Here is a 21,475-nt window from a genome sequence, read left to right as displayed (position 1 = left end):
TCTCAACTTTTGAACCCTGTTTCCAGCTCCTTGAACTGAACCGAGTGTGTAGAGAAACAGAGAAAATGTGCAGAGCAGTGGGTACCCAGGAGTCAGGACCAAGACTAGAGTAAAAAGTAGCCTATAACACCGTATAAAAAGCCGGTAAAACTCACTCTGAGCACGAGTGAGTTTCACCAGCTTTTATAGAGGATTTTTGCTTGTGACGTCATAATGAGGAATTTAGAACGTTTGATCTCTCTCGCGATGTGATTGGTTGTCGTCTTTGCGCGTGCAAGCATCAGAAATCCAGGTGCGTATGCACGTGACGTCACAGTCGGCCGTTGCATTGTGAGGTTAGTTCACTCAAAAAAAAAACTGTCAGCCAGTGGCAGCACGCCGCACGGTTTTCAGCGTGAATGCCGCGAAAAACACACAAAACACTTTTGCGATTAACTGTACAAATAAATTTGACAAGAAATCTGAGGTATATTTTACAGACTGAAAGCTAAAGAAAAGAGAATCAAGTGGATCGCTGCAATGCACAGAAACAACTGCACTCCGGGCAGCGAAACGTGGATTTGCAGTTATTGTCAATATGTTGAATTTTGGGGTAAAATCATACCCTATATATTGTTATATATTGTATTGACAGCTCATCAATTAAATATCTACAATCTTATATTCTGCATATTTGGGTGTTTTTAAACAAACAATGTCAAAAACTATAGAAGTTTTAGGAATGGAAGATATATAACATTGATATAAGTGATAACCGGATTCAGACCTACCTATATTGTATTAAAGCGTTCACAATCAAATTTGGTTTACGTATTTCCCAGCTACATATTAGGCATATATAACGTTAAATGTCTGGAAACACGATTTCTGGCTGCAGTGTGTCAATATTCATGGATTACTGGATATTTGGTAAGTTGTAACAGGAACACTATCGAGTCCAGCCTTTAGTTTAATAGTTTGTCTTACTCGTGTTTTACTCGCGTTTTCGAAGTTTCCCTCCAGTCATGCAGGAGGCTCTTTTGCCACTCTTAGTCCGGCTGAGGGAGACTGTTCCGGTGGGGAAGTGACGTCAATGCAATGCAAACCTCAACAAAAAATAGGTTAATTAACTTTGTTGTAACCTGAATCGTTATTCTATTGTAACTGTAGAATTACAATTACACATACGTGCGTCTTTCTTTTTTGTGGGAGTAAATTGCAAAGGTAAATACATTACCAACCAAATATAAAACACACGTTTGTTTACCTATTTCCATGGGCAAATGATAGCTGCACTTTTTTTTTAGTCTCAGCCTTGCCTACAGTACTGAAGGAAAAGGGCAAAATTAAATCACTGTTTTCTGCTATGGGATAATGGTCCCTTTATCCTTGCAGGATACACATCTCATATAAACCCATTTATGAAGGAAGTATTCAGATCCACCATAAAAAAAAAAAAAAAAAAAACTCAAGGTGAACAGACATATAAATCTTTATTTCTGAGTAATGCGGTATGACAGGAAATGGGGCACTGAATCAATAATAACAACACACAAAAAAGAAAAAGTTCTGAAAAAAAGACTTCCCCTACAAAATAACATGCTTGCAAAGGCATAACATGTACGTGATCTTACAAGACTTAAAAAAAAAAAAAAAAAGTATTTATTTGTTTAGGACCCAAGCATTTCTCTTCCATGGTGAAGAATGCTCACAAGTTTGAGACGATGTGCAGCTAAAGCCAACAAGCCAAAAAATCAACTGTGCAGCTAGTACGAATGCTATCACCACACATTGCACTCATCTTTAACATGAGGAATAAACAATTTAAACTAAGTGTCTTTACATTGTTCTCCTTTAAACGTGTAAAAGGTGTGAAGGATAAAGAATACATCAGAATTTTAAAATGACAAAATCATGATATTGTATAACAAAAACAGGCTAAAATTAATCCATCCCAACCAGAACAATTTGGCAACTGGCAAATCTCACTACTTCACTGGATTTTGAAATGAAATATGATTTGGTCATACGTCATGTTTCTAATTAGGGGCTGCAATACATCAACTTTAAAATATACATTTGGGATTTCGTTTTACCTTTACAAGGCCCCAGACATAAGACCAATATGGTCAGAATATATCTATTCAAGAGCCTGTTTGGTGCTGTGCATTCTCTTGGAAACTCAAGTGTATGAATCCAGTTACAATTTAAAATAATTTAATCAAAGTCTAAAATTCTTATAAATAATGCCTCCTGTAAATATGTTGGTTTGCATTTTTAGAAACTTTAAGGATTAAAATTGATGCTGTAACAGAATCCTTTCATTTGGTTCTTCTGCCATATTTACAATGCGTCAATATAGACAAAACCACGAAGACGTAACTTCACATCGGGGAAGGGGCTGAATGAACTCTCATCAAATGATTGGTGCAGATCTGTCATTTGTGATGGTGGGTCGTAGTTTGACCGTGGCAAATGGATTCCCACCCCTGAGGGGGAAAACAAGCATTGAGATGGCAAGAGAAAGGGTTAAATTCTAGAGCGTTGTAGTAATATGGGGAATTATTTCTGTTAAAAGACACTCACCCAAGGAATGGAGCCACTGAGTGACCATTTGGCAAAGACACCTGTTGCAAACAGAAATAAGAATGAAAAGTGATCAGCATAAACGGTGCTTCCATTCTTAAGAACTTAAAAGTGCGCAGTTGATTTTCCCCTGTCAGACTGGTTCGATTAGGACGTCAGCACATGATTCAGTCACTTCACCAGCCGACTAAGTACCTGGAACAATCGTTGTGTCCTATGACCTCATCATATGCGTAAAGAATCTTGATAATCTTGAAACGCTTGCTTTCTCTGCCTGAGCGCTGACAATCTAATCATAACTACTTCAAGAGAGGATGAACTGTAAACAGTCAGGGAAGATGCATGGTACTTTATATGAGAGAAGGAAGTACTGGGAGTATCCTAGAGTTAAAATCTGACACATTTTGATCAAGGCAGGCCTTATTTCATATTAAAGGAGTAGTTAACTCAAAACTGAACATTCTGTCATGATTTACTCCATGTAATTTTTCTGAACAACAACATAGCAACCACAGCCTAAGCGTGGTTCGGAGCGCCAAAGTCACATGATTTCAACAGTTTGACACACAATCCGAATCATGATTCGACACGCTGATTCATAACGCTTCCGAAGCTTCATGAAGCAGTGTTTACCAAAAATATTCTCGTCGCTTCATAATATTAATATTGAACCACTGTACTCACATGAACTGATTTAAATATGTTTTTAGTACATTAATGGATCTTGAGAGAGGAAATGTCATTGCTGGCTATGCAGGCCTCACTGAGTCATTGGATTTAAACAAAAATATCTTAATTTGTTTTCTGAAGATGAACAAAGGTCTTACGGGTGTGGAAAGGCATGAAGGCGAGTAATAAATGACATTATTTTCATTTTTGGGTGAACTAACCCTTTAAGTCATACCATGGTCTTGCCAAGCTGTGGGTCCCCAGGACCAGGATTGATAAACACTGAAGCAGAGTAAATGACAGAATTCCTATTTTTGGGTGAACTAACCATTTGTTCATCAAAGGACAGACTGGAGTTCACAGACCTGCCACAATAGTCCACATGTGTCTACCAGAGTCACCAGCCCACCATCATATGATCACATTCAAGGTGAATTAGTTGTGTCTAAACACTTTCAATTGGATCTCTGTGCCCTGATGCGGCACGTGTCTTGAGGTCTTTCAGGAGAGGGAGCCAGATACTCGCACACAGTTTGCCATCAGTTAATATAGTGCAACAGTCTCCACTATCCCTCGCAATGAGAAAACCAGGTAGGGAGCATTTTTCAGATGTCTTTTTATTTTTCACAATGATAGCAATGCAGAGCATTCATCTATCCCTCCCTAGGCCCCCTGGCAAAGAACAAAAGGTTACATTATTGCAATACATAAGTGGTTCTTGCCACTTATTGATTTAAATTTATATGATTTAAAGCCTAATGTATAACTGAATAAATACAGTGGGGTCTAAAAGAGACTACTAGTGAAAATACTTATGCTCACCAAGGCTGCATTTATGGTTCTGTTTACAACTGTCACTTTGTTTTTTTTATGATCAGACAGCTATCCAACCAGACCACGTGTAAATGTCCTCCGAAATGCAATCACTCAAATCACTTCAGGATGTGGTTTGAGATGCATTCCAAACAAAACTGAACAGGTATAAATGGCATCTGGCAGTTGAAGCTACATATATAAATTTTACTCCTCCCCCCAAAAAAAAAAAAAAAAAAAGTTAAAAAGTTTAAGCATGTTATACTGGAAGCACTACTGCAATACGGATCGACACAGATATGGCCCGCTGCAGATGAGTAGCTGAGTATCTCTTCAACAAGCCAACATGCAAACTGCAAATGAAGCTGAAAGTTCGGCGTACCATCCTGAAGCTCAACACACAATCATCTTCATTAAAAGTACAGAGAGACTAAATCATCTTTCCAGTGCTGATGCCACTTGATCTTGAAATTAGCTGATGATAAATAATGCAGCTCATATATATCTGTTGCTTTCGCTGACGATTTATATTCATTTTGCATAGCTATCTGGGGTGCGTTTCCCAAAGCGAACTATGGTCGCAAGTTCCATCGTTACCAATAGAGTTCAATGGGACTTACGACCATATTTGACTAACGATGCTTTCGGGAAACGCACCCCTGATCAGTAAAAATACATGAAGTGACCAGCAGGTGTAAACAGGCCCTATATGTTATACAGTACTAAAATAAATGTTTTCCTTTTCATTTTAAAATGTCATTTATTCCTGTGATGGAAATGCTTAATTTTTAGCAGCCAGTACTCCAGTGTCACATGATCCTTTCTTATCAATGTTGAAAACAGTTGTGCTGGGAGCACAAAAACTGTATTGTCTACATCTTTAAACTTTACTGTATGCATCTTTTACATCTCCCTTCTGTGCTGTAGCAAAGGTTTCTTTTTTGCCCTAGAGGGAAACCTGATTCGATCAGGGGAATACCTCCCACAATGACTTTGCTTTCTTTATTTCAGCTGCTAAAGGATAAGTCACCCAGATACTCCCCTCTGTCTCTCTTTCCAGAAAATGGCTGCTTATTCAACTAACTTTGCACTTAGCAATCCTATTTGCCACCGCACTGTGTTTACCGTATTCTGTGGAGAGGGGGTGGAGGGCTTGATGGGTCTGTCCCTGGATGAGTCACTGTAGTCAGGCGGGGGCAGCAGCACGGGTTCCTCCACCTCCTCGTCTTCCTCCGGCTGCTCTGGAAGATCAGACACACTCTGGCTACGCAACGGGCTCTCGACTCTGCTGAACAAAGTACACAAATTGATGTCTTACTGTTTTGTTAATGGTTAGATAAACATTATTTTTAGTTGTAATCCCATCATTTTTGCTCTTAAATTAAAGGAAGAGCAGAGTCACCTGTTTGCGATTACTGGCTCATTGTAAGTCCGGCAATAAGATGAGGGAAACCAGCCCCGCCTGCAATCGAAAAGCAAAAAATATTCATAACGTGCATCACGATTTTCTAACAAAAATGGGTGTCAGCTCCATTTCCATATGCATTAAGACTAATTTTTGTTCTCAGCAGTTCTATGACTAATCAGAAACCACTGTAGTGGCACAAATGTACAGTGAAACACCATGTAGTATGAAGAGTTCATTTGGTTTTGGTTGCTTAGGAACTGTCACACCGCCAGCTGCGGATAACTTTGAACTGAGCCTTCAAGAGTGCGTCAGTGCATTAAGACATTTTCACTTCTCAAAATAGTGGTGGCAGCATAATGGGTAGTGAGGGAAAATCTGTGGACCTTGGACCTCTGAAATGGCAGATCTAGACAGGAATAATAGAGCTGCTCATTAAATTATGCAAAAACAAACAAATGTAAGACCACACAAAGCAGAGACACTGATACTTTCACTGCAGTAGGATCATTTATGCTTTAGTTTACATGTCACTACGAATAAATGTTTACATGTAAATGTTAATATAGCAAACTGTAGATGCGCCTCTTAGATTTTAAATGATGTTTTTAATAAGCCACTGTCATTTCCAAATCAAATTGCAAAAATTGTCGTTTTCAAAAAGGTAAACAATATGATAGAAAATCAGTTTAAACAACTCTCGTCTGTGCTGCATCTCACTAAGCGAGAATGTACATTCTCATTTACAATTAAGTCCTTACTCAAACTCGCTCTAAAAGTGCCAGGTCAAATGTCAGCTCGCCCTGTTGTTACACCACCCACATTGGAAGCACAATCAAGAAAGGTTAAGAAAACTATGTACATATACTGTTCATTTGGAAATAAAAGACTGTGATAAGTGGAGAATAATTGCCCCTCATCATGTCTAACTGAAGGTACCATTTTTGTTTTGTGCTAATAGGATTAAAGCCAATAAACCTACTGCCCTGCAAAGGCTTACAGCAGCAGCACTTGTTCCCTCGTAATAACTTATATAAGCACCTCTAAGATGTTTGACATGTCAAACATGCCTTACCAAACTGTGCGAATTAGAAGAGTAAATCCGATGAATAGAAGCTTGGAACCAGTATTTCCACTTTAGAAAAGCTAATGCTGTTAACATCCAAGTCAAAGTGGCACCATGGACAAAGAAAATATAATGAAAAATTTCAGTGTCCTTAATGTGCCTCATATTGTTCCAAACCTATATGACTGACTTTTTTGTCAGCAGAATACAAAAGGTTTAATGTTTCAAAGTCAATAGAGTCCAAAACAAATATTGGACCCTGCTGACTTTCATTTATGGACACACACAATAAATAAATAAGTAAATACTGAGATATTTTTCAAAAACTTTTTTTTGTGTTCCACAGAAGAAATTCAGTCTTTTAGTGAAGTAGTGTTGTGGCCAAGTATGGTGTCCCACAATTTGTGCTCTACATTTCACCCATCCAAGTACGCACACACACAGTAGTGGACACACACACACCATGAACACACACCCGGAGCAGTGGGCAGCCGTTTTTGCTGCAGCGCACGGGAAGCGATTGGGGGTTAGGTGCCTTCTTCAAGGGCACCTCAGTTGTGGGTAATGAGAGTGGAAGAAAGTGCATTACATTTCCTGCTGGTACTGAGACTTGAACCTGCGACCTTTGGGCTACAAGTCCGACTTTCTAATCATTAGGTCAAAACTGCCCCTAAGGTTTGGAGTTTTAGGTTTGGAACATCATGAGAGTGAGTAAACGATGACCGAATTTTCATTTTTGGGTGAACTATCCTTTTAAGGATGAAAAGCAATTTTGAATTGAATGAATGTTTTTTAGAACTTACTGTCCAGTATGTTCTAGTTCTCCATACAGCCATCCATCTCGCTCATCTTGGATAAGCAGCGTAATAATGTCTCCATCATCAAAGCTCAGCAGGGTCTGGTTATTCCCTGCTGTGTGGGGGAAGATAGTTTGCACCCTGCTCTTCTTGGCCACATCCATACCGCTAGACACAGATTCAGACCTAGACAGGCCGTTTCCATCTAGACTGTCTTGATCTGTTGATTTCAAAGCAAACGCAATTTAAGCGACATTAACAAAAGATATTTTGCGGCAGTAATCAGCTAAATTAGTAATCACAGCAATGTTTCAAGGACTGCCTCATCAACACATAGACTAGTGCACTTGATTGTTGAGAGCAGAAGTGATGAAGTCTGATTAGATCAAAGTGTGAGGGAGCCATAAGCTTGCCTGAGTAGTGCTCTGATGAGATGGGGCTTTTGGGAATGTCCTGGGAGAACATGTTGGCCAGTGGACTCGTGTGGGCTTTGAGTGACGGGGCTGGGGGTGGAACAATCGAACCAGAATTGGTCTGAGGAAAAAAAAAAAAAAAAAAAGTGCCATAATGTCAGTAAACATTTAAACGGTCATATGTAAATTGAATGGAGGCACATCATGTTCTAACATGGGACTAACCCTGTCACTGTGCTCCAATGTAGGCGAGGACTCGGGTATGACTGACATTGGAGTCCGCAGATTTTCAATCATGGATATCACTGTGTCTGGCACCCTGGTGGCATCGGTACACTTATCTTGCCAGCTGGGCAGTTTGACGGTCAGTATCTCCTTAGCCTGTGGGTGTAAGTGCACATACAGTTTGAAATTAAGAAATTAATACTTTTATTCCACAAGGATGCATTAAATTGATTGAAATTTACAGTTAAGGCATTTATAATGTTACAAAAGATTTCTGTCTCAAAATGAATGCTGTTCTTTTAAATCAACTTTCTATTAATCAAATAATCCTAAAAAAAAAAAAAAAAAAAAATGGTAACATGGATTCAATTTTCCAAATCAGCATATTAGTCATATTCATATATCATATTATTGATTTCTGAAGGATCATGTGACACTGAAGACAGGAGTAATGGAGTTTAGACTTCTTTTAAAAAGATTCAAAACATAGTACTAAACAAAGACTCTTCATGTACAGGTACCATTTTAATTCAATTGTTCCCAAGTCTAACAACAATATTAACTGGAAAATCAGTAAGTAATATTTGAATCAGAAAGCTGAATCAGTAAATCCTTGTCATGGAAGGCTGCTAGCTGATAGGAGAAGGCACAATGTTTATCCACTAGGAAACAGAATCTCCTTTTCTCTTCCATCAGAGCTTCCTTACATCCTTCTGCAATAAACTTCTGCATGTCTGTCTGCCGGGATGAGATGGTCTCCATACACTAGAAATAAAATCAATCATACAATATGGCTGCATCACAGTATATGCTCATAGTAGTCAGCTAGAGTGGTACAGATGTACTTGATTTCTTTCTGGAAATACATCTTTTTGGAACAGATTGCATTTGAGAAATACAAACAAAACATCACATTTAACAAAATGAGAGACATCAACATATTTAACAAGTCCACACAGTCAACACCACATGCTAATGCAGTCATTTTGCTTTTATAGAACGGAGCTGTTACCCAGCAGACCTGTGAAAATGACACTAGAAACAGAGCTCTGTTCTTCTTCACAGGATTCCCCTCGCTATTATACAGTAGTTCTGTGCAAGTTGTCATAGTGACGGTGGACGTTGCTTGTTTCCTTGGAGTTGTTTTCAGAATCGTTTGCAGATCATGCCTGGACACGAAAGTCCCACACAAGTATTGTCTCAGTGCAATATGAATGCATGATATGACTTCATGGCTATATGAAATTATGATTCAGTGGGTTTTGTCAGGGACATGATCTGACATGATTTTGGATCAGATTCTAGTCACTACTCTGGTAAATGACATCTCATCAACTCAAGCTGTACATGAATTGCATGATGGCAAACAAGTTTGCATCTGCCCCACCCAAAAAGATAATTTTTAAGCTACATTTTTGGCCTTTTTGCTTTTATTTTATATAGGACAGTAGCAGGACAATCATGGGAAAGGGAATTGGACCAGGAAAGGACCTCAAGTCGGGATTTGAACTCTGGTTGCCCGAAGTGCAACCACACCACATGTCTGAGCTTTAAGTTTGATACTGTGCTTACAATGGCAATTTCAAGTTTCAGATTTATTGTGATTTGCAAAGCCAATACAAATTGCACAATAACTAAAAAATATTTTAATGTGAATGTTTGACTCCGTTAAAACAATTTTCATGATTGTGGGTGAAGCTTTGTTAAACTCAGCAGCAGCTCAGTTCAATTTTCCTTCAGACATGTGTCAAAAAAAGACAAACTCAGAAGCAAACACATGAAATAAAAAAAGGTTTCAACTGCTAACCGTTCAAGGAAACAATACACCTTTGAAAGGAAGAACACAATGGTGACTGTTGAGCTTTTAAAACTGATGATTGAAAGAGCCCACCCCAGTAGAATGAGTGCAAATCAGGTTGATATTGAGCCAGAAACTAAATCGAATAGATCTGTTCCCTTTGTCATGCAGAGCAAACCCTTTGTCATGAGTTTCCTTGATAACTTCCTTTTGACTTTTAGATTTTGGATTTATAAGTAAAATACTGTCTGAAGTGAATATTACTTTGAAAAGACTTGTCACATTTTGCCCTACAAAATAGAATTTTGAAGCCAATGTTTTTTTAATGTTGCTATATAAGGACTAAATGGTTTATTTATCAAACATATAAAACACATCCTTGTGGTAGTTGTAGTCTTTAATAAAACTGACATGAAGTGAAATTTCATCTGGGGCCGTATTCACAAAACATCTTAAGGCTAAAAGTAGCTCCTAAATTGCAGATTTAGGAGAAACTCTTAAAAATAATGGACGTGTCAGTCCTAATTTTAGGAGTCCTAAATTTTTGCTCTAAGAGTACTTCACAAAGCATTTTAGCACTAAAACTAGCTCCTAAATCTGTGAAACGTAAGGAGTAGTCAAGAGGACTCCTAATTCACTAAGACCAAATCACAAACAGTCCTAATCCACATAAAGACACTGTACACTATTGAGGCAATAGTGATAGAGCCTTAGGTGCTGGAACCTTTTCTTCATAAATGCAATACATTTTGATTTATAGATTTGAATCTATGATGAGGTGCCAAAAATAAATCTTTAACAAATAAAAAAATATTGTCCGATTACCTGTGGCAGTGGTTTTCATGAGTTCACACTTACAAATAATTGAATAGAGTAATAAAATATGTAATAAGCATATTTGGTGTACTGTCCAAGGGGATCGAGGGCTCCGAGCTTGGAATTTAGCCCAAACCCAAAGTTCTCTCTATATCCCCAGCCAAGAGTGAGGGACGGGGTGGCGGAGGGATGCAGAAAACTGTCAAAGTAACTATAGGCGAGTCGGCTCTCATCTGTGTATTTATTCCTCTTCTCATGCTGATTAGAAAGACTGTATATACTAGTTTAATTAGTGACCATTTACCTTTTTATAACCTTTATTTGAATATGGAAACATGACACCTCATTCTACAATATTTCTATGATTAAATCGCTGACTCCTCCCCCATCAGCCAATCACTGTGTGTATAGAGACAGAGCGCATTTAGGCCACGCCCTCATCACTGGGGAGGGAAACAATCCAACCGTCTCCATTCAATTTGCATAGTGTGATACTGCCTGCTTGTCATTTCTGACTTATAACAAAAAACAGAACAATGTCTAAAGGCTGCTATGTGAAAAGGTGTACAGCAAACAAGCTAAAGACCCAGAACTAAGTTTCTATAAACTGTCGACCCCCAAAAACGAATGTTTAAGGACACAAAAGTGGATACAGGCAGTGAGACAGACCGCAACGGGTCATTTTACTATAAGTATTCGGCGACAGGTGAAATAATTCTTTGACATGGTTAAAAATAATGAATGTTTTTTTTTTTGTTTGTTTAGCATATGTTGTCGCCGATTACGTTCCCCTCCAGTGTAGTTCTTATAGTAATATGACCCGTTGCGCTCTGTCTCACTGCCTGTATCACTGCCAAAATTCACGACTGAGGTATGACTGTGTCTTTTATGTTGATAACAAATGTGTATGTTTGTTCATGTAATATTAAAATCACAGACAATTTTACTCATAAATTGTAAACCACTAGCCTAAAAACCTAGAGGAAAACCATGGCTCAAAAATGCTAATTCTTGTCCATAAATTAGGACTACAAACTAAACAGCTTTGTTGTAATGATCAGACAGAAAAGACTGCCAGATAGATAGATTTCATTTCAAAAATACAATAAACTCTCACCTCATTTTCTTTGATTTCATATTTGGACGAATGTTTCCCTTGACTTTTTCTGCGCAGTTTCTTTCAGGTCAGCCTGTGATTTGTCCAAGAAGTCTTGCTTCAATTTGTGTTCTGACTGGTATCTTTTGAATGTGGCCTAGAGGGAATGTAATACCACAGCATTGATGAAATGTCCTTGCACAGGTAAATGCCATATGGGAAGTATGACGAGGAGAAAAACAAGCAATACTCACATTCATGTACTTGATATCCATATCAGTTTTCTTCTCCAGTTCAGCGATGAGCTCTCTGTGGAACCTCATGAACTGTAATAAAAAGGTTAATGGCAATAAATCATCATCATCATCACACAGCGATAACAATATCTGATGAATTCCAATACTACGATAACACGACTATGTAGAGAATTTGAACAAAAATGGTTATCTTATCAGCGCTGGTGGTTAAATATTTATAACAGAAGTTTGAATACCAAAGATCAGCTGATAAAAATGATTTTGGAGGAAGAAATGCCCTACAAGTCAAGAGAGCAAAGAGTCAGCCCTCAATACAGTCACATACCACAGATAATTTCAGCACACATACTATCCCCAAGGCAAAATATGACTGTATGAATTATAATATCAAATCATGTGACTACAAAAATGTTTGAAGTTACAAATACACAAAGCTCATGTCATAAAGGTTTCGTCCAATTGCCAGCTAGTTCTGCTCATAGGTTTTATGGCTCATAGGTTTTATGAATATGTTTTACATAATTGTATTTTGTATCTTTATTATGGCTTTACGGCAATATTTCGAAATTTACATTTAATTTTTTTAAAATAACTTTTTAACCATTCTTATTTCATTTATTTTAAAATGACATTTATTCCTATGATGGCAAAGCTTAATTTTCAGCATCATTACTCCAGTCGTCAGTGTCACATGCAATCACTCTAATATGCTGATTTGCTGCTCAAGAAACATTTCATATCATATGTTCAAAACAGGTTCAGGATTCTTTTGGTAACATTATAAATAACTTTACGCATATTTTTGATCAATTTAATGATTGATCGAAACTACTGATAGTTTTGTTCAACAAAACAAAACTATTAATAACATCTTACTGACCTCAAACTTTTGAACAGTAGTCTATACATTTCACAAGGCAAAATAATAATTTCTATAAATTCAGAATTATTAACCCAAAAGGTTCCAAGCAGTCATTGATGGCCAGCATTGGCCACACACAATATAAAGAGTCAAGGGTATGCAAACTTTTGAGCAGGAAATTAGCTTAATTTATATTTATAACTTGTGGAACATACAGAATATCTGTTCTTCAGTTTCTTCTGCAGTTGGAGAGGAATAAGAGAAAAAAACTGAAGTTTCAAGATGAAGAACCTTGCATACTTACAGATTCCTCCAGCTCCAGTTGGACCTTCTTGTGCACTTCTGAAATCTCCATTAGCACCACTCCTGAGAAGAAAAAATAAACATTATTGCTACATTACTGGTATTTATAGTGTGTTTTTTTTATAGTTTTGTTTCCATCTCAACTGGATAAACAGTTCAAAGCTGCCTTCAGAGAGTTATCAAGTACATGTGTATTCCTCTATGACTACACCTTTAGCATGCGTCTTTCCTACTCTGTATGATCAGTATCAATTTCATCTTGCTGAGGCTCCATTAGTGTTGCTCATAAAAACAAACCTTACAGCAAACAAACTGAGGTGAGCTGCAGCATTATCACACATCTAGCAGTTATAAAAGCATCATTAGCATGGTAAGGTCAGTGGAGTGAGTCAGTAAATGCAGTCTTTGTACTGAGTATCAGCACCTGCTCTGTGTTTTCACAACCCAAGAGATGTAGTATAAAGGTACACAACCTTACAAAGGTTACAGGGCATCCCTGCCGATGGAAAAGCCTAAATGGAGAATCATTATCAGTAAAATCAACTTTTAAATGTATAAAAGCTAAATGAAAAACTGCAATGCAAATGAAATCATTATGTACCCCTAGTAAATTTAATCTATGTCCTCTGCTTCCCTGGATTTTTTCTTCATCAAATTCCCATCCTACAGTTTTTCACAATAATTATCCAAATATTTCACAAATATGTCATATTACGGATAAAATTGGATTTGAAGGATGTGTCATGTTGATTTCAGATTATTTGCAATAGTCAGTTGTCTACAATGGATAATTGCATCAAATTATGGTATTCCGAATCCGATAACAGTTCCCTTCCTCCATTTTATGTGATTGGATCCATACATTGGACCTGGCCATCTCAAGGATGTTCCATCATGTCACCAACAGATTTCACACTAGCTCTCTGGGCAACACCGATGCTTTTTTTCGTCAGCTCCAGATTCCAGTTTAATTTGTTGGTACTGAAATCCACCCGCCAGCTAGGGCTGCACGATATATTGTTTTAGCATCAATATCGCGATGCATCAGCAATAGTCACATCGCAGGATGTGTGATGTCAAGTATAGGGATCTGTACAGACCAGGCACTATGGTTTAAAACAACGTGATTCTCAGAATTAAGTTGAACTATCGTAGAATTTTATAATTTCTACGTTTCAGGTCCTGTCAGTTTAAACATTCACGCGATTTTAAACCATATGAGCGCAGTAAGAGGCGAAAGAGAACTCAATTTGTAACTCGCGTGCAAACACTGAATTCCAAAAAACATACAAGCACTGTTTATTTCATTTGTATCTTTGTTCTATTGAGCTTGTAAATTGTTTATTATTTGCTCTGCAGATGCACTGCCTGACAAAAATCACCCTAATCATTCTAGAATTATTAATTATTTCCAAATAAAACTATTAAAGTCATCTGGTTAAATTGTTTTCATATGGTAATATGTATTTTTTTTCCCTCAAATATCATGCAGCCCTACTGCCAGCACACTGGTTTCAGGACACACACAGCTGCTCACAGTCCATCTGGACCGCACAGCCGTAAAGTACAATCCGATCAGTGAGCTGTAATCTGGTCTTTCCGTCTTGGAAACAGCTTGACACCACAGTGGATTCATTCGTGAGCCGGCCAGCACAAAACTTGCAGTCAAACCGTATAGATGAACAAATGGCACCCTGATTGTACAATGGACTTAGGGAATGTGGGCCTGAATTAAGCTGTATATCTCCAACCAACAGCCGAAAATGTAAACGACGCATGTTAATTATTCATTTTGGTTTGATTTTAGTTAATTTTTGTATTTGAGACAGTGCGCCCAGATTTACATTTCAAAATCGAGCAGTAGACAAAATAATTCAGTTGTGGTTTGTCAAATGTGAAACAGTACATTTGTTTATCCCATTGTATCTTTGCCAAAGAAACCCCGGGTGCCACTTAATCAAAGCGCAGTCAGAATACAGAGCAATACAAAACAGCTAAGCATCAGGTAGAATAGCAGGCGTTGATTGATTGGCACATAACTTTCATAACATTGTTTCTGTCCATCAAAGCAACTTTAATAGATTGCTTCTCAAAACATTATCAACCTTTGTAAGCTTGCCTTCAAAAAAGAAGTTCTAATAAGAAGTAAAAAGTTAGATCATTTAAGAAGTGACGAGCACTGAGCTCAACCAATCATGTGGCTTGCACCATCTTGTTTCATGGTTTTGTTGCATGTGTTGTTGTTCCTTTATGATTATGCATATAGGCCAGTTCGAAATACACTAATTTGTATTATTTTGAAATTTTTATAAACTCAGATTTAATGAAATATCAGTGTGAAAGTGTAACCTGCCATATTACAACTTGGCAGAAACATTGTTAACAATTATGTGTTTGTGTTATATTACATCTCGTTCACATTATCTTGACTTAAAATATGCGAGAGAGACACAGGGAATCTTTGTTTTGGTAATGCCATCAACAGCTGGGATGGATTTATTCTTGGAAGGTTGCAACCTAAAATAGCATACTAAAAACATTACAAACACAACTGCTGTTTGTTTGTACAACACTGTGCTTCTTCACCATTTACACTACACTACCAGATTATTAATATTAAGAGCAGGCTTAAGAATGAACATATTCTTATACAATCTCTTTCTGTTTAAACAACAAACCATTTCAGTTTTGATGCCATGAATTCCTATGACAAGGAAAAGAGTTTCCTGGACATGACAGGTGATGCTTTCAAAAGCAAGTTAATATTATGCAAGAGCGACTGAGACATGATCTGTGACAATAAATCCTTGCTACAACAACAACTAAAATTACTGTGTGCATCAAACTATTCCCATGGTATGCCCTTCAAGTGCACCTGCATTTATTTGGATAATATGAAAGTACAGCACATTGTCAGTGAATTGCGTTTTAAAGTAAAATTAGAATGCCTCAGGTATAAATAAACAGGCTCAGGGATTTCCATGTATCTGTGATCTATGAATGCCACACTTTACTAATGCAAGAGAAATCCCCTGTCCTAATGCAGACACCTCCAATGGGAAAATCATTTGAAGAAAACATTTGCAGACTGAAAACATTTTGATGTGAAATATGTGCAAACATCAAATGCAGGAAATGTGTTAATGTCAAAGTAAATCACAATTTTACTTCTATAATGTGACACTTCTCTGAGTGAAACAGGATATTCACTGAGAAATAAACTTATTTTTACAATTTAGAATAAACAGAATGTGAATTTGCTAACACAATGCCCAAATAGCTATTTGGAGATTAGTTAACATTATCCAATAGCCCGCACAGCTTAAGTTACATCAGCAGAAAATTAAAGTTGCTTCAGACTGGAAGAGCAAGTAATGACATTTAACTACAAGGAAATACTTTTTTCTTTGGAATAATGTGCACTGATGATAAGTTCACAATAAGAGCAGGAACATTAATTAAGTAAAATTGTCCTTATTTTATTTCTCATATTGACTTTAAATTCAACACATTTAATAAATTAAATCATAATAAGTGAATCGAATGTATAACCCATTTAAAGGTGCAGTAAGAGATCTGGAAATGCTAACATTAGCCTGCTAGCATTGAAAGCATATGATCCCACCCTCCATGCAAATCACCATCCAAAGCCACGCCTCCTCCAAAACACAAGAACATGCACACACACAGCTGCTCTCGGCAAAGCGCCACAAGAGACTGCGTTAAAAACAACCTCATGTCTCAAAGCACGTAACATTACAAAATGTTATGTGAAAAGTGTACCTGACTGCTGCAGATTAATTTAGGTGTTGATACTTTTGATATGGAAATGCATAATTCCAAGTCTGAGGACGTGAACAGCTCTGGTTAGAACATCACGGGTTGCCATCTCTTAATTACGGTGGTAGTTATGGTGTGAACGCAGCATAAGCTCGTTGTTTTGATTCGGCAGGAACTGTAAAAGGTGGCTGCTGTTTGTTTACAGTGCTCCGTGACTGAGGTCTATCTGTAGTATAAAGCATGAAACGCGCTGATGACGCATGATGTCTGCGCGAACAGGGAGCACTAGGGTATGTTAAAACATACGCTGACAGGCAGGAAGGACATAGTATTATTTCATTCGGACCGAATATAAAAGATTGGATGAACATTTTATGGTCCTATGCCTTCCACAGACAATATATATTTATAAAAATATATATATATATATATATATATATATATATATATATATATATATATATATATATATAATATATATATATACACATATATATCGTTTAACATAGTGATTGCCATCAGGATATGAGGAGACTTTTTAACCAGTATAACAAAAAATGTTTCTGTAGCGAATCATCCTATTGCACCTTTAAGGGATAGTTGACAAAAATTAATTATTATTATTTACTCATTATTTACTCACTCTCAGGTTGTTCCACTCTCAGGTTGTTTATGAATTTCTTTGTTCTGCTGAACACAAAAGATGATATTTTGAAGAATGTCGGTAACCAAAGAGTTGATGGGGCCAATAGTCAATAGGGCCCACTTGAATGTGAGTAAATGATGACAGAATTGTCATTTTTTGGATGAACTATCCCTTTAATATCTGGGTATTGTGCTGAAATGGTAGCATGAGATGGAAATTCACTGAGGTTTTTTATGCGTTTTATTAATCTTACTGAGAGATATTCATTGATGCATTTTTAGTTGACCTTGTCATTTAATCTAAATGTCCTAATCTTCCATCAAAAACAACAGACTTCTCTCTAGTTGCATATACCAGACTCCATCCAATCAACAGCCAGTAGACTGAACCAAGACTCTGCCCCCTGCATTTTTTTTCCTTTCGATAATCCATTTTACTCGGATGTATGTCACAACATGGAGGAAAAAAGATCTGTCACTACTTCAGTTACATCGCAACCCTAATTTTATCATCTAATTTATGGCAACTGGATGTGTTTGTTGTCCTCTACTGTCTAAGTGCTAGAGTTCACATGAAAACTACTGAGAAGCATCATTGTGACTAACAGAAAAATAAATATTTAAACTACATTACAGGAAGAGTTAGAAAACTCTTTGAGGAAAAATCCAGACAATGATTTAATGCATTAATTCTTGAGAAGGCTGAAAGAGTTTAAAAAGCATTAATGTACGACAGTATTGCCAACCACAGTAAATATCTCAAAGATCGCTAGTACAATGCCCTAAAGGGTTGATAAATAGACCTATTTCCGCTCAAACACATTTTCAAGTACATATTATCAAGCACCTAAACCAAACAGTCTTTGACAAGTTAGAAAATCACCATGTTCTTACCAACCACATTCTGGTTTGTGTAGTGAGATAACATCTGTCTCACACAATTCCACCATAAGATGACAAATATCTTGCCACTAAGAAACTCGTTTTGTTAAAATAACAAAAGTACTCCTGCATTTGAACGTTTGTGGTCTTAAATTTAGAAGAGTGTGTCAGCAAGAGAAAAAGGGTGGTGACCAAACTGTGCACTTCTCACATACCAGTCATACAGGCTCAATTGAATGTTTAAATTCCCTAGAGAAATCACAGTTTAAGAACTAAATGGAGAGTTACAGTGGTAATTAATTACCTAGATAATGACATGTGTGGCCCAGACATGCAGTCTGTAGTTCTAATTAATTACTACCAAGTTAAAGGGTTAGTTCATCCAAAAATAATTTATTCACCCTCAAACCATCCTAGGTGTATATGACTTTCTTCATTCAGTCAAACACAATCGGAGTTATTTAAAAAAATATTCTGGCTCTTCCAAGCTTTATAATGGGAGTGAATAGTAACCGATATTTTGAGGCCCAAAAAAGCACATTCAACCGTCATAAAAGTAATCCATATGGCTCCAGGGGGTTAATAAAGGCCTTCCGGAGCGGTGCAATGCCTTTTTTAATTAATTTAATTGTGTTAACCTAAATTTATTTGGAACTATTCTGGAACATTCTTGCAGACATGTTGATGTTGACAATGTTCACTTAATCAAGCTTTTGTGTCAATCAAGTGTCACAAGCAATGCATTCCTTATCTACGGAACAGGTTGACATAGAAGGCTGCACCAGTAATCACTACAGCATTAGATGTCGATATGATGCATGGTCTTATGACTGAACTAAATGTTAATATAGATGGCAAGCACTTTGAGTTTGCATATTCGTTTGGAACATTTGAGCTATGATGCTTTAAGAAAGGGGTTCAGGGGCGGAAAGGTTTGCAGACAAAGTCTCAAAGAGTAACTGTTTGCTTTGCGTGTTTGCTGCCGGTATGTGCAGAGATTTCTCACTCTCTGGTGGTCATCTGAGCCGTCTGAAAGGGATTCCAGGAAGAACAGGGAAAGGCAAAGCCAAAGGAGCTCAGTAAAACACAAAAGGACACATCACGGGAGAGCAAAAGCTCATTTACAGTAAGTAAAAAAGTATTTGTATTAAGAACGTCATGTACAGATTTTTTGAGCAAATTAAAAGATTAATATTAAGGCAAAGCCATTCATCTTTGTAATTTGCACAAAAAATCCAAACCTGCAGTGGTGGGGAGTATGAAAAGTTGCCATGACACAGATGGTAGTTTATAAATCACAATAAAGCTCTGTCATTATTTCCAGACGATATGAATCAAACTGATGCTGAGTCACAAAAAGTCAACAAGAAGCAAACCTGTCTGGGCTTAAAGCAGACGCAAATACAGAACTGTCTTTTGACAAAATGACGAAATAACTGGCACTGGACATTCAAAGACATGTTGAGTGCAATGAATCATCTACAAGGAAATGTTAAGCCACTCTGTGCACAAAGCACATATATTTCGGCGAAGGCTAGATTAGGACCTCTGGGCGATGGTTTACAGAGTAATACTCACCCAGCTCCCTAGAAACCGGAGAAACTGCAGCATTTTCCCCAATCTTTGAGACTGCATCGAAATATGCCTTTCCAGCAAAGGTCATTGCTGCAGGAGAGTGAATAACTCATATTGATTAACAGGAACTGAAATCGAAGGTGTGTGTATTAAAACAATTTTTAATTTTTTTTTTTTTGGGCAGAGATTATCTGAGCAGCTTTACGCAGAAAATGGAGTATGGTGCATATTTATTTTCATGTAAATAAAGTGATGTGATTACCTGTTACTGATTTCTCATAGCTCTTTCCCAGGTTAACCAGATTCCGTAGTCCTGGGTTGAACTGTTCCATCACATTCTGGAGAGCAAGAAACAAAGCTCATATTTCAAAGTTACAAGGAAAGCAGCTTACTGCTGCTGAATGAAACCAAAGATCTTCAAAAACAGACTTAAATGAATGTTCCTACACTAGGTGAAAAATATCTGTTTTTTGTCCATTCGATAAAAGTCAGTGGGGTTTAAATATCTTTCAGGTTTGGAACAAGATAATGTTGAATTAAATGATGACAGAATTATCCCTTTTTTCCACATTTCAAAAAGACAAATATTTCTCTTTCTATGTAAACAACATTTTATTGTCCATACAATAAAATACACCATATTTACGGTAACTTTACTTTCTAAAAATATCTCTACTAAAAATAGCACTGTTTAAACATTGACTTATAATTATAATTATATGGCCTATGAGATCAAAGTCCTCCTAAACTCAAGGTCCCTCTGGGTCTCTATTGAAATGCCCTTCTGTAATGCAATTCCCAGGAACACACCCTTAGCAAAACAATGAACAGTCAAGTATGCAATAACAGAAACAGTCCAGCACAAACAGGTTTCTTAACTCAACCCAGAAACCCAACTGAACTGAAACACTTTAAAATGCATTCATGCCTATATTGCACAACTCACACGTATACCTTAATTACAAAATGTAAGAGTGCCATAAAATAGCACTTCATTATTAAACTAACCAACACAACTTCAAGGTTGTACGTACTTAGTTTAGTAACAGGTGGTCTATGACAAATAAGATACATACACGCAGTTTAAACCGACTTTTACCTTATATGTGCTCTCGGTGAGTTTGTTCACGTCCTCCGGGGCTCGAGACATTTTAGCAGGTATTCCTCAAACGTCCTTTGTGACAATGTGTTTGTTTTAACTTTCCCCGTTCAAGTCGTAAAGCTGTGTTTTCGTCCCACCTGTTAACGTGTGTGAAAGCGGCAGAGATCAGAGCGCTCAGGCGCTCTCGAGGAGAACACGATACTGCACTGATGCACCGAAGGAGGATGAAACCTTTCCGCGCGACCTCATGCCACACGTGGAAAGGTGGGATCCGTGACGTCATAGCTATCTGAGCTCAATCAGAAATGTCTATCCTTTTTTCGGTTTTATTTTGTTTCTCTTTGTTGTTGCTTGTTACTTTTATATATTATTTTGAGCGTCAATTTTTTCACACACACATTTACAC

The 21,475-nt window shown here is 37.3% G+C and overlaps 1 protein-coding gene across 1 annotated transcript; it reads right to left on the bottom strand.

Moving 5' to 3' along the window:
• Nucleotides 1–1,453: 1,453 nt before the first annotated feature.
• On the bottom strand, nt 1,454–21,313 carry baiap2l1a (BAR/IMD domain containing adaptor protein 2 like 1a). The gene is given in 15 exon segments (XM_048170641.1): nt 1,454–2,468; nt 2,566–2,606; nt 5,173–5,332; nt 5,450–5,509; nt 7,322–7,535; nt 7,729–7,849; nt 7,954–8,109; nt 8,566–8,718; nt 11,685–11,747; nt 11,749–11,820; nt 11,918–11,989; nt 13,087–13,148; nt 19,971–20,057; nt 20,230–20,305; nt 21,067–21,313. Coding segments are annotated over 15 exon segments (1,461 nt in total). The 5' UTR covers nt 21,118–21,313; the 3' UTR covers nt 1,454–2,395.
• Nucleotides 21,314–21,475: the final 162 nt, after the last annotated feature.

Source organism: Megalobrama amblycephala, linkage group LG20 (assembly GCF_018812025.1).
Source record: "Megalobrama amblycephala isolate DHTTF-2021 linkage group LG20, ASM1881202v1, whole genome shotgun sequence".
Classification (NCBI taxonomy): domain Eukaryota; kingdom Metazoa; phylum Chordata; class Actinopteri; order Cypriniformes; family Xenocyprididae; genus Megalobrama; species Megalobrama amblycephala.
The sequence above is the reverse complement of the archived record's forward strand: the minus strand, read 5'-3'. Positions and strand labels throughout refer to the sequence as shown.